This window comes from Engystomops pustulosus, chromosome 1 (assembly GCF_040894005.1).
Source record: "Engystomops pustulosus chromosome 1, aEngPut4.maternal, whole genome shotgun sequence".
NCBI classification, from domain to species: Eukaryota; Metazoa; Chordata; class Amphibia; order Anura; family Leptodactylidae; genus Engystomops; species Engystomops pustulosus.
In genome coordinates this window covers 199,052,909-199,079,753 of record NC_092411.1, presented here as the reverse complement: position 1 = coordinate 199,079,753, position 26,845 = coordinate 199,052,909, and the positions used below count along the sequence as shown (strand labels likewise).

The following is a 26,845-nucleotide window of genomic DNA, read 5'->3' as shown; positions in this document are numbered from 1 at the left end:
CACACACCTAATAAATTGCAGGCTACTAGTAGCCAACTATTCAGGATCCTCTCCAGCCATGACTAGATATGATCAATCTTTTAAAGATAAATTTCTCTTTGTGATTGCAACTTGGATTCAATTAGGCCTGGTCTACTAAAGAGTTAATAGAAGCCATGCCTGCTAGCCTTAATGTGGCCCTACCTGTTACACAATGATAACTTACATATTTAAAAAAAAAACACTTCAATAGGATTACAAAAGACTATATAATTTCTTTACATGGAGCTTTCCCTGTTTTTCGCAATGTTTATACATCATTGAGCTATGATGGAGGAAACATTATGAAGTTCATACAATACATTTTTGTAAATGACATTACCAAATTATTACATTAAGTGGAAACAATATATACTGGAGATACAAGATACAATCATTCATATAAAATATGCTAATATTTGTTGTTGGACTTACTGAAAACATTTTTTGTGAAGATTCTCAATGTAAAGTATTACTTTGGATGACAATAATCGTTGAAAGAGTCGTATTTTTTGTATGAAAATGAGATTACCTTTTGATAGACAGTGCTTTGTGGCACTAAGATACATTATTATATAGTAAAGTTAGCTTAAATCTGGAATCAACTATACCTTATTGACATGTCCAAGTTAGAACCACCTCAACTTTATCTTTCAGGAGCATGAGTATTTTATTGCCTATGTTTAATCAGATTGATAGATGTCTGATTCTGACACCCCAATAAATCAGCTGTTAGAGAAGGCTTGAGTGTGGTTGGTTCTTTGTAGTTATTAAGCTTAGCATTATAGATCATATATTAGTTGTGCTTAATATTGCAGCTGAGTCCCCATCTATTTGAATAACTCGAAACTACAAACAAGAAAATGGATGCATCATGGCTTGTGAAATCCATACATTGCAGTTCTTGGTTATCAGACTCTCTTCATTCAGATCCAAATATGCCTATAGAGTGTACAGTATTTACACTATTTTTCAAACAGCTTGGCCTTCCATAATCTGCCTCTTCCATAAGAATAATTGGGATCTGATGCAGCACAAGATACTTTGCAGAGTAAATATGAAAAATCATGCTTAAAGAGTAAGCGTCATTTGAGATAATTTTCCAATTAATGGCACCAGAAATCACATAGTAAATGTATGTTTTAGAAATGAGAAAATAATCATGTAATCTAACACTACATTGTACATTGTCTTTAATATGTTTATGAATGACCTAAGCGTATAATATTGATCATCGCAGATGATACTAAGTAATTAATACAGATGCAGATAGCAGGTGTTTACGGAAGCTGGAGACTTGGGTCGAAAACTGGCTTAAGAAGTTTAATGTAGATGGCTGTAAGGTAGAGGACTTGGGCAAAGGAAACAAAGTACAACTATGTTTTCAATATAAATTACTTGGGCTGAAGTGTATAAAAAATACCTAGTGGAACTAGAATGGGTGTGGAGGGGAGAAATAACGCCAAAGGAATGGGTGTTGACTAGAATACAATAGAAAAAAAATTATGTTATGGAAACAAAACATTTTTTTAATAGTCGATTTTGATCCAGGGAATTTCTGACTACCATATTCTTTGCAGCTGTAAATGTGTTCAGTGTTGAGGTTGTACTGACACACACTGCTGTACTATTGCATTTGGTAAAGGAGTCTATGAGGGGAAATATGTGTGACAGAAAACATGGACACTGATAGAGACGATTTCTCTTGTTAATAAAACATGAATAAAAGTTATGTTATCATTCTTTTTGTGGCACCAGTGATTAGATAACTATTTTTTAAGCATTCCCCTATATCAACACAGTGATATTTATAGGTTGGAGATGAAGGACTCACATTTTATTTTAAACTTGTCTACTATGATACTACAAAGTAAAGGAGGCTTATTCCCAGCCACCATTCCTAGGCGCTGTAGACCATAGCCTTCTTGATTGGTCCAGTCAAAATAAAAATATGCCTCTTTCTACTATAAACAAAATATATAGTTTTAATTTTGAGGGAAAAATAATATAACTGTGGAAATTATATATCTTAACATTTATTAGGTGGCATGATATATCATTAAGTTAAATAAAAGAGTACTGTATAAAACAAAAATTCCCTAGTTACCATCTGTAATATTATTAATTGGGAAGAGTAAGTCACAGTGTACGATATGTTTACTTCAAGGAGATAGAAAATTGCATATAACATACATTTATAATAGTGCTCTGTAAATAATGTCATTAATTAAAATGGTCATTATGTATTTTATAATGAGATAATTGTGTTTCTGCTTATATACTTTATTCAAAGGGTTCTATATAATTTATGCATAGGCGTATAAAATGTTTTATGATTTATGGAAAGGTCAAAGTGTATATAATATGCAGGGTTATGCTGTAAGGGGTATTTTATATATATGCAGCGATCACAGCATGGTCAGTTGTGTCGTAAATACTATGTATTATTAGGGAGTACAGTAAGTGACAAAGTTGGTATTCAGAAGACACAATGGGGGAGTTTACTATGCTTGGTGAACATGTAATGTAAAAAGCACCTTTCCGGATTTTGAGTGGGAGGTGGTTGGGTCGTGAACTCCCTGGACCATTATATTTACTATAGTCTATGCTGGAAAAATCAACATAGACTGAAGCTGAGATCTCTGTCCGATTTACTAAGAGGCCAAACACTCTTAGTAAATATGGTGTTGGTACACAGGAAGGGGGAGGGGAACATCAGTCTTAATAAATTCACATTAATGTGTAAGTAGATATAGTATTATTAGAGGTGCAATGTGGAAAAATATTATGAAAATCAAGTACATCAGGATAGAAATTCTACAGTCTTTAATCATGGCTGTGAGAAACTTTCATAAAGTTCCTTACTCGAAATGTCTGAAATGGGAAATCTCCTATCTACAATAATTGTGCTACTACAAAGAGAATTGTTTGTAATAAGCTCTCCTAATAAACATATATTGTGGTAATTAATGTATTCATGATTAGGATGCACTGATTTAATGGTATTTGCCAGTAGATGATGATGCAGGAGCCTTGGTATCATGAAATGTATCATGTAACTGTAGAATTGTGTGTGAGAATAAATATGTACGGTATATAAATATAGTTTCTTTTCTCTTTTCTTTTCTTTTTTTTTCTACCGCACACCTGCTTAATCACAAAATTTGTCTTTTTTTCAGAGCAAAGAATCTTAAATGCTGTGGATCAAAATAAAATAAAATATAGCTGAGTTTGTTATTTATCAGGATGCTTAGCTTTTGCAATTTCCATTTTTATTCTGCTCTGTCTCTAGAGGACTAAAATATAACATGCAAATAGTTTGGCACTTAAAGAATTCTTTTCTATCTATTCTTAAAACAGTGATGGAGGGTATGGAAATGTGGAAGCTTTTCTATATTTTATGCAAAAATGTGGGAGAAATTACCATAGTTGTTGTCGTAAAAGATGATGAATTTCTGCCAGGCATATTCCGTGACGACTCTTAAGATAACATCATTCAGATAGACTGGGGGGCGGACAGACAATGTATAATCATCAATTCTGTTGCTCCTGTTGAGCCCACAACTACTTCTTGGCGTCCTCGCAGTGGATCGTTGCATGAAGAGATGAGGAATGTGCATAGCATCTGCCAACGCTTGCAAAGACCCTGCTGATGCACATCCGATTGAGCTGACAAGGGCCAATATGCCTTGGTTCATGAGGTCACAAGCTGAAAGAAACAAAATTATATTTAAGATGACATTGACATATGTATGCAATGTTACTTCTACTGAAAATGGCTGACACAAACATGTAACTAAATGTAATCATATATACAGTCTACAAATCTTGATAAATATGTTCTAGCATGAACAATTTTCATTTTTGTGTTTACATTTCACGTGTTTCGTTGTTCTCAATTTGAATGCAGTTTATTACTGGCTTAGATTACTGCTTCTCAGTATACATGGCCTGGATATGTTCACACATAAATAGACAAAAAAAAGCAGAAAGAAATTCAGCCTAGCATAAGATTATTTTATAGCTAACAAGCATCCCCTTAAAATGCAAGCTTGAATGTGCATGACTTGCCGTAGCTTTTGTATATTTATATTGTCAGGGTTCATGTACCATGCTACATTGAGTTCCTATGTTTTGCATTACATAACACTTTGCGTGCCACAGTATAGTGCTTCCATGATGTGTAATCAAAGAAACGCTTCTAGGGGAAGATATCTGTATAACGTGGAAAGCCTTGGAAAATGTCACAATTTGTTCTCTAATGAAGGCCATGTATAATACCCCGTAAGTCATTCTATGGAAAATATTAGGAATACAAAAGAAACAATAAAGTATGGACCTACGAGCATAAAACAGGTACTTTCTTAAAGAATTAAAAGAGTTATACAAATTATTCTTTACCTTAACAGATAGGGAATAGGTGTCTAATTGCTTGGGATTTAGCCAATGGTACCCTGAGCAATCACAACAAGTGTGGTGGCTTAGGGTCTTAATACAATGTGTAAATACCTAAATGTGTAGGGATCTTTCTAATGATCTTTAATGCCTGAGCATTAGACAAGACAATGGGGCATCATCTACACCTAGAGGAGAGTCAGTTCTACCATCACCATAGAAAGGGATTCTTTATTGAAAGAGCACTGTGACTGTGGAATTTGCAGGATGCACGAGGTTGTTACGGTGGATACTTTGTACATGTTCAAGAGGGGCCTTGCTGCTTATTATTATTTTCTACACACAATATCAAAGCCTATGAGAAAAATGAGATTCAGGGTGTTATTTTGACTGCAATATATAGGGTCAGGGAGGAAATGCTTCATACTATTGGCTAATTGGCCCTTGTAGACACTTATTTTCTTTTCTCTGGATCAACACAGTAAGGTTTATAGGTTGGACTTGATTGACCAATGATCAACAATGATGATATTAAGTAAGGGCACATTCACATGGCCGTCTGCGGGGACGTACATGCGGCCGTACATGCTCTATCTTTTGGCGTGTGTGCAGCCGTGCGCCGCTATTCTCTATGGAGGGAGGAGGGGCCGCCTCCTCCTCCTCTCCAGCACACGACGGTATGCTCGCACGCCGGGCATACCGCTGTGTGAATGTACCCTAACAGGGACATTCCATGGTGCTGAACTCCATGCTCTGATGTTGTTTTAAAGCTGAGAATTGATGTATTGCATACAGGAAAGTAAATTCATGGTTATAAATGCAAGCCACAGATACATCTCTAACTCCTTAGGCTCCATGCGCAAACCGGTGTGAGCAGATGTGTGCCGTGAGTTGTAAGATGGGTGGAGGAGGAGAGGTTGAGTACTGCTCACAGATAGCCATTTGTCGACTTGTTCTGACTATGTATAAAAATCTCACAATCTTTCAAACATTGCACAGCATTCCTGGTTAGTTTTAGGTGTTACTGTGGTTATTATTGTTACTATTGTTAATGATAGGTGTCTGTGTGGTTATTTTTTGCATTAAAGTATAAAAGCTAAAAAGGATATTTCAAACTCCACTTGAGAGTATTGTTAGCTTTATGGTAAATAGGTTGGTGACAGGTTCCCATTGAGTTTGTATTTTTACCTATCATTATTGCATGTATTGTTTTTCTTGAATATTACGATTTTTTTTCTTGAGTTTTAAAATACTTAAACCTGGGAAACCTTATTCAAAATGCACTTCCAATGCTAAGGAAGTTCTTAGAAACAGCTGAGAATATGCCCATAGCTGTTTTCAGAACTTTAATAAGAGTGAATGATGAGAGTCATCCTTGTATAGCTACCTTCTCATTTATAGATGCTGTAGGACAGTGATCCTGTACACTACAGTACCAGAGAAAATAGCAGTATCCCTTTATTCCATGCACAGCATTACTCAGCCAAATTGGATGAAGCTGTCAATTTCTTCACATTAGTTGATTTGAAACTTATACTAAATTTATCTGTGAGTTATTTCATATCCTCAAGACATAGACTTACTAATAATAATCCTGGGGGGAAGAACTTTAAAGCCTATGGCACAAAATAATATTTAGAGAAAAGAATCAGATATATGTTTTTAGTACTGAAGTGACTCTGATTGGAAAAGTCTCCTAAGGAAAAAACCTTAAAACTATTCTTCAAACTACTCGCATGTGAATATGTTTCCTTGGTAACAAGATACGTACGGATCCAAAATTTGTATTTCAGATATTTTAGCAGTTTAAAAGTCCCAAAAGTTCATATGAAAAACTTCATAAGTGTCATTTCTACAATGATTTTAAATAATGACTTGATTTTTGGATTTTTTTGACAACTGGGTTATACATCTTCATAAAAATTTTTTCGTTGTGTATTTGGAATGAGCTCTTCAGGACTTTATTTGTTGACAGCAATTATGAAAAACAAGCACACCAGTCAAAAGTACATTGTCAAAAAAGCTGAGTATATATGAGCAGCTACTTTTTCCACCCTAATGCATTCCTCTCTCCAGAATTCTTGAGTATCACCTTAATACAATTGTTTTAAAGGGGTTGATCACTTTTAGCAAATAATTGATATTGTTTATGTAATGAAAAGCTTTCAAATATATTTTGTGTATCAATGTCTCACAATTTCTAGATCTCTACTTGCTGACAATCAACAGGAAGATTTCTGTGGATAAAAATCAGCCCATGGTCATGTGATGTCACACCGGTACACGGCTCAATATATCACAAAGCGTAATCAGAACTGTGCTTTATAATGGCTTGTGCACCTGTGTGACAGATTTCTATCCACTGGAAATAAATGATGAAGCAAACATCTAAGAACAGTCTGGAATCAATACAGGAATTGTTATTATTGATAATATTGGCACAAAAGCCCCATATTTTAGTTAAAAAAGGGAACACTGTCATATTTTGTGGCAAAAAACCTTACCAATATGAACCACATTCATCATGGACTTTAGACACATTGGGGATCATTTACTAAGGGCCCGATTCGCGTTTTCCCGACGTGTTACCCGAATATTTCTGATTGACGCCGATTTTTCCTGAATTGCCCTGGGATTTTGGCGCACGCGCTCGTATTGTGGCGCATCGGCGCCGGCATGCACACAACAGAAATCGGGGAGCGTGGCCGTAAAAAACCCAATAGATTCGGAAATACCGCCGCATTTAAGAAAAAAAAAGTGTTGCTCGACATGCGCTTACCTTCACCCACGATAGGACGGTGAACTTCAGTGCATTCCGATGTTCTTCAGCACAGCAGCAACACCTGGTGGACGTCGGAGGAACTGCCTTAGTGAACTGAATCCACCGCAGAGAACGCCCCATTGGGGCAGATTTACTTACCTGGTCCATTCGCGATCCAGCGGTGCGTACTGTGTGGTGGATATGGGTCTTCCGGCGATTCACTAAGGTAGTTCCCCCTGTCCACCAGGTGTCGCTGCTGTTCTGAATTCCATCGGAGTGCACTGAAGTTCACCAAGCCAGGCCAGGTGCAGGTAAGTGCGTTTCAAGCGACACTTTTTTTTTAAAAATGTGGCGGTCTTTCTGAATCCATCAGGGTTTCGTACGGCCACGCCCCCAATTTCTATTGTGTACGCCGGCGCCGATGCGCCACAATCCGTTCACATGCGCCAAAAACCCGGGGCAATTCAGGGAAAATCGGCGCAAAACGGAAAAATTCGGGTAACCGGCCGGAAAAACACAATTTTTTGGGGCAGATTTATCATGTGTTTGAAAGTCAGAATATTTCTTGCTGCCCATGGCAACCAATCACAGCTCAGCTTTAATTTTACCAGAGCTTATGCATATTTTAAAGGGGAGCTGTGATTGGTTGCCATGGGCAACTAGAAATATTCTGACTTTCAGATACTTGATAATTCAGCCCCATTTAGTCACTTTTGTGCCTTTTATAACACAGGGTTGTGACCTCATTGAAAGTTTATGGCTTCTGAAATTGACAGAGCCAAAAAATAGGAAGTTCAGAGTTGGATTAGATAGTGGACATGAGGGAGTCATTTAAGACTGGAGTTGTAGAAACTTCATAGAATTTTTCAATAGATTTGGTTCAGATCAGAATCTAAATGCTATGAATGAATGTTGCCCTAACTAATAAAATGCTCCTATCTAATTTTTTTTTAATTCACATTTTTTAAAGCATTCTAAGAAATGTAAGTGGTTGAACAAACCCTTTAAGTTAAGTTTGTATTATGAATAGGAATCAATATAGGTTTGACAACAATAAATCAAAAACTCTCAAAAACATATAAGGGCTTATTTACTAAGGTCCCGCGGCCGCATTTCCGTCGTGTTTCCTGATGTTTTCGGGGATCGCAAGCCAAACACTTACATGCACCAGGAAGAGGAAGGTGAACTCCGGCGGACCTAGCGGGGAAGCGCCACATTCAGGATATCGGGCGCACGCTGGTAGTGAATCGCAGCAGCTGTTCCTTCTTGTCGAGGAACGCACCTCGGGGATCGCACCAGAACAGGTAAGTAAATGTGCCCCATACTGTATGTTTTCATATAGTGCAGTTTTACAAAATTTTTTCCATTAGAAAACTGTACCTAAGTATGTAGTCAGGTAATTTTCAGAGGACTGCTGAAATGCTTTATCATAGTCTATAAGAACCAAGCCAAGAGACTTAAATATGGTTTGGATTATTCAAATATAACATTTGAAGTGACCTAGTAACATTTGCAAAGTCCTGTATTGGGAAATATATGGCATTGAGAAGTCTCAAATACAGCCAGCATCTTTTTTTATGATATTCTGTACCTCATTGCTCATGTTATACAGTAATTTGGCAGAAAATATTCTCCCACAATAAATATATCTCTCACAAAGGCAATGTATTCATCTTGTGGATTAGAATGCTGATACTTAAAGCTTGATAATGCACAACGGTGAACAAGAAGCTGCTTATCTTGCTGAAAAGGCCACAATTTAAATAGCGTGAAACTGCGTGCACTTTTTTTAAAGTTGGTTTTGCATTAACAAATTCATTTTGGCTAGGCACCTTTCATTGAAGTTAGATCGGTTGTCTCTATGCATCAATGATTTCAGATATTTTGCTTCAATATTTGCTAAATGCATGCCAGGCTGCCGTCTGATGAATATAAAAAAGGAATTGCTAACCAATCAAAAACTATATCTAAATCTCAGAGGATAGTGAGCATTTCTTCATTCTAGGAAAGCAATTTACCTTTTCCTTTGTGCTGAAATAATCTGACACCTATGAAATATATCGGAAAAAGTGGCAGCAATTTAAGATTTTTAAAATAATAGGTGTCGTGTTCATATTTTAATGATGTCTCTAACAAATAACTTACGCCTTATAAGGCAAAGCTGATATTTTGCTATGGTTAATATCATTCTGCAACTTTCAACTTGACACAGCCATCATATTTAAGATTTAGATCTGAAAACAAGTGCTTGTAGGTTTCATTACTTGAATGTGTGCAGTAGGTAAGCTGAAATAATACAGGGTAAGTAAAAAGTCCCAGGACATCCTTTTAGTTTTAGAAATTAATTGGGAATTTACATATCTGAATACCCTATCAAGTAATTGGTGAGCGGAAAGAACATAGCAGATATTGGAAATAGCGGAGAGCGGAAAGAACATAACCACCAAAAATGATCAAAACAGAAATTCTCCATAGATTCTCATTATAATTGGTCCAACTATTATCCAACCAAAATGATTGGATCGAGAGCCTACAACTCTGTCTCCAGAATCATGGTCAACATGTCAAATAGCTGTGCACCTGTCTCATGGAAGGACTAAAGGGAGGACTATGTGGTATACTATATTCTCTGTTGTGGTTGCAAGTTTATTTGTTGATGGCTTCTGAACCACAAGAGATATTGCAAATCTGATATTTACAATTCTGTTACATGAACACCTTACCATTGGAAAAAAATGCCTATAATCCACTGTGGCAGCTTTCAACACCGTGGGCATGTTCCAGACACAGCCTAAAATAAAGGCTCCCTTATCCAGTACTCCCTGTGGGATTCAGATATGCATATACCGTATTTTCCGGGCCATTAGGCGCACCGGAATATAAGGCGCATCAGTCCGATGCGCCTTATATATAGAATAATTCCATATATAAGGCGCATCGGACTATAAGGCGCAGGGTCCGGGGGCGTGGCGGAGGTCCGGGGGCGGAGCGGCGACCCAACGAGAAGAGACGTGACGCGACCCGAAGACGAGACCCGACGAGACGCGGCGACGCAGGGAAGGTGAGCGGGGAAGGTGGAGGAGGGCAGCGGACCATACTTACAAAGGTCCCCGCTACCGGAGACAGCAGATCTCCAGCGGGAACTGCAGACCGACGCGGCAGAAGTTGTTTGTGCCGCGTGGTCTGCAGTTCCCGCTGGAGATCTGCTGTCTCCGGTAGCGGGGACCTATGTAAGTATGGTCCGCTGCCCTCATATAGGGCGCACCGGACTATAAGGCGCACTTTGGATTTCCAAGGAAATCCAAGGCTTTTATGTGCGCCTTATAGTCCGGAAAATACGGTATGCCATTTTCCCTTTAGTTGCTGAATTAAAAGGGTTTCCGGGGACTTTTTACTGTGTCAAAATTTTATTTGACACATCTTCAGGTACTTGTATCCAGATTTCTGCCTATTCTTATTTTCAACAGTTTATTTTGTGACAATGTTTTACTGCATCTTACTCCACACCCCATTTTACCTATCCATGCCGATTTACCCACAAATCCTGCCCTTTTTAGTATCTGAGCCCTCTTTAAAATCACATTTTTATTGCACTTTTACACATAAATCTACAATTTTGTGTATTCACTTCATTTTTTTACAAATATGTTTTTATTTTTTTGAATATGTATACATTTCTCTGTATATCTCACAACCAAAATTTAAAAAATACTGTGTATGTATTTTGGCCATAAGGTCAAATAAGAAAAAGGGCCTATCACGCTTTTTGTACACATTTACTGGGCACATTTACTTACCCAGTCTGCAGGATTTCCCGAAAGGGCATTCTCAGACGAAAATGTACTTTGCCACGATTCAATAAGATCGCACGCCTGATTTCCTGAACGTATCGCTTGACTCAGGTCCGCTGGATTTGACCATCTTCCTCCCGGTGTATGTAAATGCATTGTATGCACCACAATTTTGAAGTTAAATCCTGTGGTTTGTCCGAAACAGTCAGATCAATCGATCCCACACCCCCCAATTTGTGTCACACGAAAGCCGCCACTGCTGCGCCAAAATGCGATCATGTGAGCAAAAATCCCCTTCTAAATGCCTGTCCCAGCACTGCAAATCTGAAAACTTTGGAATATCCGACTAAAGAGCGGTCCTCCGGATCCTTAGTAAATAAGCTCCACTGTCTCTAAACAGACAAATCTTTACAATGTAAAATCAGTGTATACTAAGCTTATTACCATGTTTAATACTCAACATATTTGTGCAGTCCTATTGGCTATACACATAATATTTGCATATAAAATAGTACAATTAATTATGCACAACTTTATTGGATATATTTTCAGAGCAAATTACTTCCTTGTTGACTTACTATCTATCTTATTATCCTTCCATCTTTTCTTTCTAATGCACTTTGAGAGAAAATTTATTTTTAAACCTTATGCTGAAGAACTTCTCAGTGAACTTTGGTATGGTCATAACTGCTCGTGGTGCTGTCTCCTTCTTTACACTAATCAGAACCTCAGCCTTAACCCAATCATTGACATCTCTTAACAGAAATAAGGTTTGTGAAGAAGGGTTGGCAGGTACAACTACACCCCTAGGGCACCAAGAGGCTCATTTCCATAAAGATGAAAACAGAATATTCCTCCAAAAAAACAAATCTAGGAAAAGTTATGCCTGGAAAACTTATTATTTTACTGAAGTGGAAATTTGAGAGCTGTTGATTAAGTCCATTTATTTATTTATTCTTTAATGGACTAATGTAACTATAATTTGAAATGGCAATTTGCTCAATTGATGTTTAAAAATGATCAAAGTCATTTTAGATTATAGCATGTCACTTATTCCACTTTCATTTTTACATTGTATTCTGCATTCGGTCATGTAACACTTAGAGATGGCAACTGTAAAATGAACGAGGAACTCAAATTAAATTAATACTTTACATAATACGTAATTTACATGGAAATGGAATGAAAATCTAATGGATGTTTTAAGGAAACATGAATTCTAGACTTGTACATTAGATATTTGGCGATTTTCAAAGGGCACCAAATTATTTGGAACCCTGATAGTGGCACATCACCTTTTAGGAAAAACAGACCCACCATCAGATGAAGTTGTGTAACTAAGTCTCTTATGTTTTAGTCCATTTTCCAGCAGATGTATTTGCTTCACTTTCCTTTACAGTATAAAAAGATATGCACATAAGTCCCTGACTGAAGCCAAAATAGAGATTTTGACCTTTAGCTGTTTTAGGTGTATATACCAGGAACTTTGCTAGTGCAGAACCCAAATAGTTTCACCTATGCATAACCTAGATGAACAGGTACCCAAGAATTAAAGCACTAAGCAACCACTGAAAAAGCCATGGGGTTAAAACTAAATGAGAGTGTTACTTTACCAATCATTGTAAGGAGAGAAACAGCAAGTATAAAATATAGTGGGAATAAGATTGGGGTGGAAGGGCAGTGATAACTATTTGATAAGCAGGGTAGCTTGTTGCATTACTGCAGTGGAAAGCCATTTGTCAATGACAAGACAGTAAGACCGTAATCAGCCATGTAAGTAATGACCTCTCTTCAACTTTCACAAAATAGATTTACATAATTATGCTTTCAAGTAGATATGAAAAATAGCAATACATATTTTAGAAAGCTATTTGTATGATGGTTTAAGGTGGCTGTACATTTCCCAAAAAATAATATTTCCTATATACCTCTTAATATACAGTATCTACTGGAAATATACTATTCTGACAGCATAAGGCATCCATCTAGAGTGTTCTGCATGCTTTACTGCATAGTGTATAAGCTAGAACAACATTGGGCTTTAAATGGAACATAAAAAACAGAATATAAGTTATTATCTATAAGATCTAAAAAACAGTTGAGCTGATGAATAATCTTGAGTACCAGTTTGTACTGGTTCAGGTTCCCCGGCTCAACCCTGAACTTCATTAGAAGTTAGAGTGCGGGTACAAGTTCAGTTCAATACCTCCACTGATATCGCACTGATCTTTAAATGTTGGCTGTGGCATTTAAATCATGGGCATCATGGAATATCAAGGGCACCGTCATATTTGAAAGGATCGCTGCTCTCCGAAGACATCATGCAGAGCGACAGCCCTCTCCAAAATGGTAGTGTGCAGTGTCGCTGGCATGTTACTGCCAGTGTGTGTGTGTAGTCACAGTGATTTAAAGGACATCTATAACCAGGATCAAGGATTGTAAACCAAGCACACTGACGTACCTGTGTCACAAAAGGGTCACGTGTACCACAATCCCAGCGCACACACTTCTTAAATACCAGTGCAAGCCGTTTTAGCGCCGAAAAAGGTGCAGCACCCAACCCTTGGTAAATGAGCCCCTTCGTATGCAAACATTACAGGGTAGATGGATTGCAATCCCTAAAAATACAATCGGGGAAGTTTATAATGCCTTCTTTGGGCGAGTAGGGGGGGTGGGGGTTTTGGTGTTTAGGGATTTGAACTCTTTGCATTTACTATAGTCTACTACTTAAGTCTCTGTGAATTATATAAAGTCATAGTGGAGAAGCGGAGAAATAAAGTCAAACTTTCCCCACCTCACCATACCCATCACAATTTGTTTGACTTCTCTGCTTAAAGGTAGGTAACTGGATGGCTTCACTAAAGATGAGCGCACAACAGAATATATTCCGGCAAACCTCTATGGAGCAAGGTGCACTGTTATACCAAGAGCTGTATAGCAGGAGCCGTGATAACAGTCCGCCTTGTTCCCCAGATAATGATCAGAATGCATTCCAATGCCATGTACTCACCTTCTGGGAAGATGGCCAGTTACTTCTTTCCAAGCAGAGGCGTCCGCTAAAGTGCTGGACTGGTGAGGTGGGGACTTTACTTTACACAAAGTTGCTCATTTCCATAAAGAATAAAAGTTCCTACATCCCACCTTAAGCCATGTCATCAAATATAAAGGACATAGATATAAAGATGATTACATGGTGCATAAGGTACTGGCGCTGTTTTAATGGGGTAATGGAGTAACTCATGGAGAAAGTAGGCAGGTTATTCCCTCTTCAGTCCATTCATGCATAGTTAGAACTATAGAAAAATCTATGATAAATTGGTGCGTACGTACTGACTTATGCATAATATAATTACACGCAAGAATAATAATGATCGCTCACAAATTGAGGCAGAGGGGAATCTGGATTTGCCATTTTCCTTTTCAAATCAACAAAATCTTTATGTAGAAAACTTGATAAATTATAGCATTTGATGTTAATAGTCTAGGAGTATCATTTTAGCATTTCTTTTTTCTACTCTTGAAATGCTGATGCTGAGGTCAGGTTAAATTGTTGAAAAGATAAATGCTTCTGGCTATCTATCTGATTGCTGTAGGCCATTTACACTTCTGCTTATCAAGAATGTGTCCTTTGTTGTGCACTTAAACACTAGCTTCAGGTGTAAGGAAAGCAGCAGGAGTGGACATAAAGGAAGGCTATAACATACCCATGGGTCCTTATTAAGAGCAGCCAAGACTTTCTTAAGTGGACTGAGCTGGCTTTCTTGAATGCAACACTTTTTCTGCTCCAGGTACTGTATAGTAAGTGCTGTCATCTGACTGGTTCCGATTAATTAAAATGGGATGCAGAAAGGAGCCTGTGAAATTATCTCTGTTTCAGAATATAGCTAAAGTAAAGCCCCAAGACAACTGATTGCTCATTTGGATTATGATCACAAAAACTCTTATATTTGATGTTGCAACTTTGGTCATAAACTCAGTTGTAATAGGATACATACATTATATGAGCTAATGCAGGGCCAGTTTTATGTTTTTTGAACAGTTGCAGTAAGTAAGATGCTCCTTTAGTCCTGCACAATAATAACACTGTGTAGTTTACAAACAATAGTATGAAAAGGCCATCTGTAATATGGGACTGTAGGAGAATGTTATAGGAGATAGACAAATAATGGGTCGATGGATGATAGAAGATAAATATGAAAGATGATAGATTTATAGATGCATACATATAAAGCAGATTATATATAGATAGATAAAGTAGAAGAAAGATAAAAGAACATAGATAGATGGATGGATGGATAATAGATAGAAGATATATAGAGAGACAAAAAGCTAGATAGATAAATGGAAGATGGAAAGTTCAGAGCAGCACAGCAATTCTGGTGGGTGCAAAGTCCATATGTCCTCTGGCAGGAGGGCTTCAATATATAATTTCAAGAATGGGCAGCACTCCAAAGTAGGTGTTCAAAAAACGGGGTGTCTTGATTCCATGTGCGACGTTTCAGCTCAAAGAGCCTTTCTCAAGCATGACTTCTTACAGCACCTACTTTGGGGTGCTGCCTATTCTTGAAATTATAGATAGATAAATGGTTACCTTATTTTTTGGACTATAAGGCGCACCTTATTATAAGGCGCGCCATCAATAAATGCCTGCTAAACGTCTAGGTTCATCAATAAATGCCTGCTAAACGTCTAGGTTCATATATATATATGGTGCACCGGATTATAAGGTGCACCTGATTATAAGGATAAATGACCAGCAGGTGGCAGATCTGTGCACAGTTCAAGGCAGCTGTTGTCTGAAAATATGGTTCATATATAAGGTGCACTGGACTATAAAAAAAATACAGTAGATGTATAGATAGGAAATAGTCAAATTATAGGTGATAGATAACCAGACAGATAGATGTCTAGATAGGTGGCCACGGCATGCACCTTCCCTGTACCTGTCACCCTAAATGAAATAAAGAAACTTTTCCATGAAGAAGCCGGTCAGTGCCGCGTTTTCTTTTTACTATATATTTATACCTGGATTTTCTGCTGAGTACTGAGTACTGTACATATATATTAGACAGGAAATAGGGGATGACCATCTTCAACCGGCCATTCAACCAAGGGGTATTGAAGGAGCAATACATCCTCTGCCCACAAAAGTCCACATGCAGGCGGATGACAGTTTAGTATATAAATGTATGTATATATTCTACAGTATGCAACAGAGAAGAACTAGACAGAGTTTACTCTTCCCGGACTTGATGGCATTATAGAAAATCATTCTTTATCATAACTTACCCTGACATATTCAGCTCTACTAAAACTTTACACAAGTATCACAAGCTAATTTACAACATAATAGCACCTGCTTCTACTCAGCCGTCAAATGCCTGTCCCATGGCAAATATCGACAGAAGTTTCCTCCACTTGCTACATGTTTTATTTCCAACATTTGTGAAAATAAATATGCTGCTAGCTGTTAATAGTAGAGTAAGAATTCTCATTTCAGTCATGACTCTTCTTGAGAAGCATGAAAGCTATTAATGAGCTTTGCCAGGAACTGTCCAAATTCCAGATGTCTTTACAGAACCAACTGTTCCTCATTACTGGGGAGAATAGAGAAACACCTGCTCTTGATTTCTACCTTTGGCTCTTCTATTATATTAAACCTTAATATGTCATATATGAGGGTATGAATAACTAGCAGCTCAGGCAATAAACCTAAAATAATGTCTGGTCCTGCTCATTTGTTGATTTACGATTTAGCATTTTTTTCTTTTGACAGAACCACTCTAAAATGTCACACCCTAAGCATTTACATAGAGAACAGACCAAGACAATTCAATTACTGCTTCATTATTCAAAGCATGCGCTGCCTTAATCTCTAGAAAGTTTACATCCAATTATGTCCACATACAAATTGTGCCCAACAGCTGTTCCACGTGACGATAGATGAATACAGAGTATGCAGATCTACTGCAGTAAACCCACATGTTGCAGAGTGAGTCAACAATAATGCTCATACGATGGCTCCACAAAACAGTGCACACCATAGAAGACAGAACACTGCAATAATGTGCATGGCCACCTACCTTCTAAAATCAACTTTTAAAAAATTATTGTTATGAGCCTCTCCATGATGTAGCTTTGCAGGTAGTTACAGTGTGCAGGAGCACTTCCTTCTCCCACTGCCAAAACTCTGATACCTGAGATAACATCTGGCAGAGGGATGGGGAAGAGCCAAGGGAGAATGGGGGAGGGGGACACAGTGACACAGCCTATGAAATAGCAGTATGAATGGGCCTTTTGGCTCATTAGCATACATTTAAAAGTTGATTTTAGAAGGAAGGAGGCCATGGATAACAAATATAAGAATACTACCCCAATCACCATCCCCGGATCTATGTGTATGTATAGCTGGTTTGCCATTCTTGATTGTGTTGGTACATTAGCTTTAAGTGTAGAAGATGCATTCCAGTAGTAACAGTACCATTTTCACCTAGGGAGGCGGCAACTATTTTTCTCTCCACCCCCCTTAAGTGTGCCCCACTCTGTATGACAGATCATAAATATATTATTGGTGGTGTAAAGACACTGCCAAGCAGCAGTGGTGGCTAAATCATTACTACACATGGGACAAAGCCAAAACAGACCGCTCTGTCCTGTGTTTGCTCAACTCTCGCCAATTAATATTTGTGCCTCAAATAAACATTATATTATGTAAGTGTGCAGTATTTAAAAACTATGCTTTTTTTAAAAAAATGTTTAAATGAAAGATTTGCTTATTTAACAAATACTTAGTAGTTTTAATGATCTCAAACATCCGTATAATAGTTTTCTTTAAAATCTATCTATAATTTTACTTCCATATTAACTGTAGAATGAATGGTTCTTACAATGCAATTTGTCACAACGAAGAACCATTTTCTATATTTAACTATAATTATTGTCCTAGTGTTCTACTCTGATGAGTACTTTTGACATTTCTAAAGGAGTCTGTTTGGGTTTTTAGAGGACTGTTTAGAATTAGCCATCACATTAGAGAACAGAGGACTGAAAAAGAGCCCAGACTACGAGTATGTTCACATTGTTCTTATTCTAGATTCAGTTTTGATGATTGTACAAAACATCATAAAGCTATGGGTCAAAAAGAACATTAGTGCTGCTAAGCCCACTGAGCAGAAATACAGCAGCAGTGTCGGGATATGGGTGTTGTGAACTTTTTAAAAATGTTTTAGTGCCATACTATGACTTTTTTTAAATATTTTTTTTTGTCTTTACAATTCCTTTAAAACAGGTTGCCCTGTCTGGACAATATACTAGTGTTTCTATCCACTGCATTTATATTGATAAATCTGGTGAAGGATTACAATGCTACATGATTAGACCTGCCAATGTTTGCAATAAGTTGCTACTAGAGTGGATGAAAATGGACATGTATGATGCAGGAGCTTTATTAACTAGTGTAACTACAGAGATAAGTTAACTCTGCTAAGCAATGCTGACAACACGACACAAAGCCGTTAGAAAGATTGAAAGCTACAACAAAATCTGCATCAGAAACTGAAATATGCAGAATGGCTGACACTGCAGGTTTTTTTCTGTAATGTGCATAGGTTAGTGTAACTTCATTTTTTTATTTTTACAATGGATAACTTTAAGAATAAACCCATATGGCTTTATAAAGGAAATCTGCCATCAAAATCCAGCATGATAAACCAGGAACATTTACTTAGAGATCCAGACAGATAATATTGTCATATGTGTTATCCATGGCCTCCTTCTTTCTAAAATTAACTTGTAAAATTATTCTAATGAGCCCGGAGGGGGGCTACCCTTATACCTGGCTTTAAGGGCTGTTACATTGTCTCACCCTTCCCACTGCTCACTCGGCACTAAGATTACAACAGGAAATGCTCACTGCACAAGTGCTGAGGGAGCAGGGGAAAGGCAGTGTAACAGTCTGTAAAGCCAGATCACAGAGGGGCCTGGGTAGCCCCTTAGGCTCATTAAAATGATTTTAAAAGTGTATTTTATAAGGAAGGAGGCCATGTATAGCAAATATGAGAAGATTACCACAGTCACGGGGCCCGGATCTATCAATAAAGGTTTATAATAATAGATTCTGTTGGTAGCTTTCCTTTAAAGCTCCTTAAACAAAGCTATGAGTAAAAAAGAGACTTTAAATACAGCTTTATTAATTCTAATCTCTGTAGTAAAGACATAGAAAGATTGAAGTTAAATTCAACTTTAGCTTTCTTATTATAAGACCATAAAAGTGAAGACTGTGAAAAGCATCATGCATAAATCGTCTGATAAAATGTTTTGCAAATAACAAAAAGGCTGAAATCTGAGGGACTTTGGCTTCAATCACAGACAAGAGAACATGACAGCAAGCATTTCCAATTAGAAGTAAAGCAGACAATTATCCACACACCAGAAAGCCAAATGAGTTCATTATCTACATATCATGAAAAGAACATTTGTTTTCTTTGAAGAGTTTTTTCTTTTTTTTCATATTTTCATAAAATGGCAGTACATGAAACATTGAATGTATTTTATTGATTCAATCACTCTAGAAATAAGAGCCTGAAGATGTCTTAGAATGGATTTATTTAGGCAAGGTAGTAATCCAACAGTATAGTTGATAACCACTCCAATAGCCTCAAAAATAGGTTCAGTAAACAGAAGGTGCAAAAAGTACTGAATGATCAAATAATACCACTATTTTTATAATTCCAATATACAAGAGCAATGTTTTAGAATTTATACAATCCATATGAAGTATCAATCATAATAAAAAAAATACTCCCTCAAAATAGAAAATGTGCCACTTTGACTATGATCTGATCACATTAATGTGTATAACACTGACAGATATTCAGATATAAAGATATATACAATAAGCAGTATGTACCATCTGATCATGTCATCTGTAGACTAAAGTCTGTTTTAGCTATGAAGTCTAAAATCATACAGTGTACCAGAATATTGCAGCATAATATTAAAAAAATCTACTGTTTGATCTGTTGATGACCTATAGACTTCTGTTGAACACCAAAAACCTTTCTACAAAATGTCTTCCATGTCTCATCCATGAGCCACCATTTTCTCAGGTTAAGAATTATTTATGGTCTAAGTATTCTGATTTCTTGAACTACTTTTTGAGATTTTTTTTAATTGCAGTTGAAACTTTTTTTGTTGAATCTGTCAAGCTGAGTCTTTTTCACTTAGTTGAGACTCAACTGCAATAAACTTGTGATAATTGCACTAGCGCACGATTCTGGCTCACTGGATGTGGGGTGGCTGGCAACCTGGCATAAAATATTGCTATATCCTGCAACTATGGGCAGTCTGTAGAAGTCGGGCACTACACGGCACAGCATTGCCCCCTCCATGCCTACCTGCCCAGCACCAGGAATCGTGCAGAAATCCCAGCTTGCATGCTTGTTTTTAGGTATTCCTGTTTTTACGAACTGTAGGTTTCATTGTCTTTTTAACACCTTAATAATCCACACACAAGTTATCATCAAAACAGTTCTCAAAACCAATTATATTGTTGTCCTGTCCAAAAGATTACAGTGAGGGTCTGATACACAGGTTCTTTATCAATTAGCTGGTTCCACCAGCATCTGGAGGTGTAGCTCAGCTCTTGTGCATCTAACCTTTATCAAGCCAATGATCAAAAGTCATCAAAATCAATAATCTGGAAACTCTATTCAAGATTTGTTCTAGTTACTGTATTTAAATACAGACCATATTAAAGTATCTAAAATATGATCTGTGTGAAGTCCTAGCAGTTCCATGTCAATTTAATGAAATAGCAAGATTCTCAATGCACCATCACTACTTTCCCAAACTTTATGTTGAGCCAGTTCTCTGCTATTCTTCCTCTAAATGCATTAACTGATGTTATTTTCCCTGTGCTGTCACTCTCTGGTTTTGTGAGCATTGATTTGACATTATCCAGAGTACATAGTTACAGAATTGCAATTGGTTTCAAAAATTATAAATATATCCATAACACTTTTTTGAGGAAAAACGTTGAAATTGCCTATTACAGTGATGGTGAACCTTTTGGAGACAGAGTGCTCAAACTACAACCAATATCCACTTATTTACTGTGAAGTGCCAACATGGCATTTTAAGCAGTAAATTATTGCTACCTTTTCTTCCACATTTTTAATCATATTGGCCATCTGAGGCCACCAATTCAGTTGAAAGAAGGAGGGCAAATCAGACTCTCGTTGTAGCATCTCTCCAGGGTCTCTCTGTAGAAGAAGAATGAGCCTCAAAGATAATGCAGTTCTGTCAACACCTTCTCACTTTTCCTGCAATTTGAAGCAGCCAATGAAGGGTCGCTTAAGTTGACTGAAGGAAGATTTGGTCCTATTTGGTGAACTCTGTCCTGGGGTGATGGTCCTCACCCATGCCATAGGTTCGCCACCACTGGCCTTTAAGATATAGTTTCCTCATTAGAATGTCATTTTTGTATGCAAATAGTAACAGATCAGTCATTTATTATAAATACACATAGTACAATCAGCTCTTCGTCACTTTCCATGATTTTTATATAGTCTGCATCCCATGTGCTCCCTTTTTCCAATCTGTGCCCTACATACCCCTTTCTTCAGTTTACATAACATGGCACCCTGTTTGATGATGTCATCAAAGTTCCTTTAGCTACAGGAAAAGGCAGCTTCATTTATATATTTTATTACATTATTGTCTGGAGATCCAGGTAAAAATGCCTTAAAACTGTGCCTCCCAAATTTGAGCACAGGGTAGTGCCCTAGGCAGTTGCCTACCCCAGCCCACCCATCATATTAGCCCTGGATACACAAATCATATTAATAACAAAAGGTAGGCAAGTGGATCTATCAACAACAGCTAACCTGTTTTCTGGTGGTATTTTCTCAGAAACATCATGTTTTTAACACTGCAGAGGATAATCTGGCAGAGGCCAAATCATCAACTAAATCATCTAAGTAGAAATCACAAATGATACAGGCTAGTTGTTATTAGCTTTATAAACAGGAAGTGTTAATAAAACTGTAACAGAATTTCCATAACAATCAAGTCTCGTTAAACAGAAAATATACAGAAAATGAAAATTCAAGGTAAATATCTACTGTGTAAAATACTGAAGCAATGAAATGATAAAACATTGTATTTCAAGTTAACCAGATGCCTCTTGGGCATTAACTAATTAAGACAGGGAAATTAATGATTTCAGCTCAAAAGATGTTTGGCAAATTTGCCCTTCATGTCTATATTGGAGTGAATGCTAATGGTAAAAAGCAGTGCAGACATTTGCTGTCCCGAACTTCATGTTCTTTCTCCATGTGTTTACATATTATTATGCAGACAATTTGCTTTCAATTAAATCCCTGCACAGCGAGGTTTAGCTGCAATTTTGTTGGTAAATCTTTTTTGTCATTATCAAGGGGAGAAAAACATTTCTACTTTTAATAACCATTATCTACGTTCCATTTTTCCAGCAAGGGATTATAGAATGGCCAACCTATGTAGAAATTAATCATCACAGGGATTAAACAGGAAATCACATTACAACATACTGTCCTAGACAGAAGAAAAATGATCATGATAGTAGTCAATATACAGCGACAGCTGGACCTTTACACACATCAAATATATAAATAGCTAAAGTAAAAAAACTCCAATGTATTTGCACCATAAGGTATGCATTATAGTTCATTACAGATATTTTGAACTGTTTTTTAACTTTTTGCTTTCCTTTTCAATAAGCAGGGATTGAAACTGAAATACAGTTGAAACTATTGAAACTATTTAATATATGGAATGAACAAGGGTGGGATTGGGGATTTACTTTGTTTCATGTTAATTTTTGTCACTTTGCCATTTTTGCATTGTATGAGAAAATTTGAAAAATAAAACTTTAAAAAAGTTTGGAAAAATTGTCTTTTATTTTGTCACAGAAATAGTGTCATTCTTGTCCTTGTTGGTCTCGCTGTTCATTGTAATTCAAATAAATACTGAACAATAACTAGATATAAGTGTAGCTTTTAATCATTCAGAACAAGATCTATCATTAAAATGTTATTTTGGATATTTTTGTACATATGCCAATACAGTAAATACTTAACATCCGTGCACAGTCTTTTGAAGATGGGCGGTAATAAATATGTATGTAGTTCTTAAAGAGGACCTGTCACCAGATTTGGATCACCCTGACTAATGCCAGCGGATAAATGGTTACTAGTCCTCCCCATATCACCTAAATTAGCTGCTCATGGAGAACTGTACTTTAATTACAAACGTATTTCTGATATGCAAATTAGCTTCTGTACCTCATGTCTGGTATCTGTGACTCTTCTCCTCTCTCAGGCTGACAGTGAAACACGCCTCATTATTCTGACTGATAGCTCTGTGTCTCTTCAAATCCCATGCTCTGCCTTCTTGTACTTAGGGATTGTCTGCTAATAATCAACTACAGACATATAAAGCTCTATATGCCGTGTGTTACATTCATGATATGTGACCAGTGACATCATTGCAGATCCTTTAGCCTTCTAAGAATAGCAAACTCTACACCATGTATGAAATCACAGCTGCCTTCATGGAGGATGGAGAGAAGTAGAAGTCGATGGAGGCTCCTGTGACTTCATGTAGTCAGATACATGCATGAGGTACAGTTTGCTATTGTTAAGAGGCTAAAGGACCTGAGATGATGTCACTCTGGTCACATGACATGAATTGTGACCAGTGAGGAGGCATAAGGCATGAACAGTATTAAATGGGAGGGGCCATATGAGCAGGGCACACCCTCTCTGATGCCAGGTAATCTAATATATAAAGCTGAGTGTATGTGTGTGTGTACACTAAAGGAATCTGCACATCTGTGATACTGGGTTTTGAGCCGAAATATTCACCCAGTGCTTTCTAAAATCCACTTATTACCCCCATACATAGGGGCCATTGTCTGCTGCTGCTGTGGCAGTGGGAAGCTGAGCTGTGATTGGTTGCTATTCTGCCACAAGTAATATGAGCTCTGAGCTGTGTTTGGTTACTATAGGCAATGAGTATAAGACAGCTTATGAGTGAGCTTATATGTGAGGTAAGATGGATAGAGACATAGAGTCGGGAACTGACAGACACGCAATGACAGGTACTGACTCACAGGCTGTAAAATGGACTGACAGACAAGCTGTGGCAGAGACTGAGACAAGCTGTGACATGGACTTACAGACTTACAGACAAGCCGACAGTGACTGACAGATAGGCCATGACAGGGACTGACACAGACTGTGACAGGGACCGAGACAGGCTGTAACAGTGACTGACTGACAGACAAGCTGTGACAGAAACTGGCTGACAGACAGGCTGTGATATGGACTGACTGACAGACAGGCAGGCTGTAACTGGGACTGACAGTCAGTGACAGATAAAATATTTTTGTTTCTATCTTGTTAGCTAAGAGCAGTTATTTACTATCCCGGGCAATGCCGGGAGCTACAGCTAGTATAAGATAAAAGGTGATTTTTGTGGATGTATGCAAAACAATTTTCCTCTATAGCAACCTGTCACTGGCTGTAAATGTGCAAATGTGGTGACAGGTTCCCTTTAAGTATGTAGCAATGTCTTTTGCTGTTGCTGTAGAGAAGGCAGAGAGTACTTCTACTCTTAGTATGGTAACTGTAGCCTCAATTCTTATACAATATACCATCTTATTCCCATACCATAATCAATTTAGTTAACAGCACGAGCATGCTAGTTCCCCAAGACTGTTTCATTGAGGCAAGGAACTTACTGTATCAGCTTCCATAAGCAACATATATGCATAAGCTAGTAAGCTAACATACTCTAAGTATAAAGAACTCCTTTTTTCAATACTTTTGTAAAAATAAACATATATATCCCAGGAGGGCTGCTTATGTAAAACTCCAGATTTTACCTAATTGCTTTGTTGAACATTTTACACACACATAGAATAGTTTGATTAAAAAAATATTTTCTTACTCTCAAGAAATACGTTAAAAAAGGTCTTCCCTGAGACATTGCTTTACCCACTCTTCCAGTAGAAGGGATAGAACTGCTTGAGACCCCATACTCCCAAGAGGAACTACACCAAATTATCAAATCTCTGCCCTTCTGGTAAAAGCTCAAACCCAAATAGGTTTACTGTGGCCTTTTATAGCACTCTCTTTTCCTCTTTTGGATACTTTCAATGTGATATCATTCCGTCCCTCTTTCCTCAACGCTCATAGCACTGTTATTCCAAAGGAAGAGAAAGACCATCACTTATTCCCTTGTTACAGACCCATCTCACTAATTGATTTCAATGGAAGGATAGGATTAAATCTACAAACTGATTGCATTGTATCTGGCTCCCCTTGTAGGCACTCTAGTCCAGCCTTAACAAGTTGGGTGCCAGAGAAGCTTAAGACAACATGCACAAAACCATTTCTCTGATCCATCATTCACTCTTCTTCAATAAACTAGATGCAAAAAAGGCATTCAATCAGGTAGACTGGGGGTTTCTTGAGGCAACCCTGGCTCAGTTTGCTATTTGTACTGTGATGTTAACCTGCATTAAAGCTCTCTACAATGCCCTGGTGCCCAAATCTGTATTAATGGTTCTCCATCCAGATATCAAGGGTGTACAAATTGGCGATTGGTCCTACAAATGCTCAACAAGGGATAATCTCCTTCTCTGCAGATACTCAATATTGCAGAAACACTCATCTTAACCTGGGGCCTCTACCTGACATTCTGCCAGTCTCCTGATTTTGCTACTTTTACCTGAATCTACCATCTGGTTGATATTTGGTATCATCATTGATTACCCCATATCATGTTTACAGTCCCCCTTCCTTATCTCTTTCCTAATTAAACCTAACCCAACACTTCTGTTACTCCCTTATTGGTTATCATGTAATATTTTTCATTCTGTACTTAGCATACCATCTTTAAGCTGTACTTATGTTTTGACCTTGACCTACAGACTTTGTTTTTGTATCACATTATGCATCACTATTTGTTTAATAGGTACTCATATGCAATATCTGTCTAAGTACTAAATACTGGATATGTTTTTGACCTTAAAGTCTCATTCTTACTTTCTTTGTTTTACTGTTATTGTTTTCTATCTCATTCTTAATTTATCAATTAAGAATGATGCAAAAATGGCCCTCCATAAAATCCCAGCACACCAAATGTTCATGCCTTAATGCCCCCCCTCCCCCTGAAAAACTGCCTCACATAGCAATGCAGATAAAAAAAAAAATACAGGAAAAGTCCAAAAGATAATTAATTTATAATTAAATGCCATATAGAAGTTGACCCTACATCCTGACTGCTGCATTGTGACTAGAAAGAATGTATTGGTGTCTGCGCATGCATGATGCTCTCTATGCAGTTTTATGTGATCTAAGATTCAAAGATACCTGAATCCATTAAACATGCCCTTATCAGCTTCATGACTATTTGTGGCCCCTATGATTAGAAAACTACTACCTGCCCTCTATAACTAAATGTTGCAGGAGCTAATGCATTAATCTCATATGGAGGAGTAGATTAGACTTTGGTGTTCTGCTACTAATTTTTGCACCATCAAGTTCAGGATTTCTTTAAGTCTTTAGTTGGTTCACATTGTTAATTTCCTGTGATATCATTCCTAAGTAACAAAACTTTGAAATTTTAGGTCTAGCGATGATGAAGCAAGAAATAGTTTTCAAAATTATATATCCATAGGATAGCTCATCAGCATGAGATCAGTAGAGTAAGACACAATGCACCTCCGTGCCAATAAGCTTTGTATAGAACCATTTGTAGCCCCCACAATAAAATGAATGGTTGCATGCCTGCCATTCAGTGGACAGATTTGAATACTTTTCCCCTCCCTTAT

At 37.4% G+C, this 26,845-nt stretch overlaps 1 protein-coding gene across 2 annotated transcripts in view; it reads right to left on the bottom strand.

The window, feature by feature from the left end:
* The window catches only part of GRID2 (glutamate ionotropic receptor delta type subunit 2), a 716,446-nt gene that overhangs the window by 407,418 nt on the left and 282,183 nt on the right, over positions 1–26,845 (bottom strand). For both annotated transcript variants that reach the window (XR_011849003.1, XM_072117803.1), the window contains exon 3: positions 3,443–3,727. Coding sequence is in view for 1 of the 2 variants with exons in the window: in XM_072117803.1 (XP_071973904.1) it covers positions 3,443–3,727 (285 nt within the window). In the remaining variant the exon portion in view is untranslated. The remainder of the gene's footprint in view (positions 1–3,442; positions 3,728–26,845) is intronic.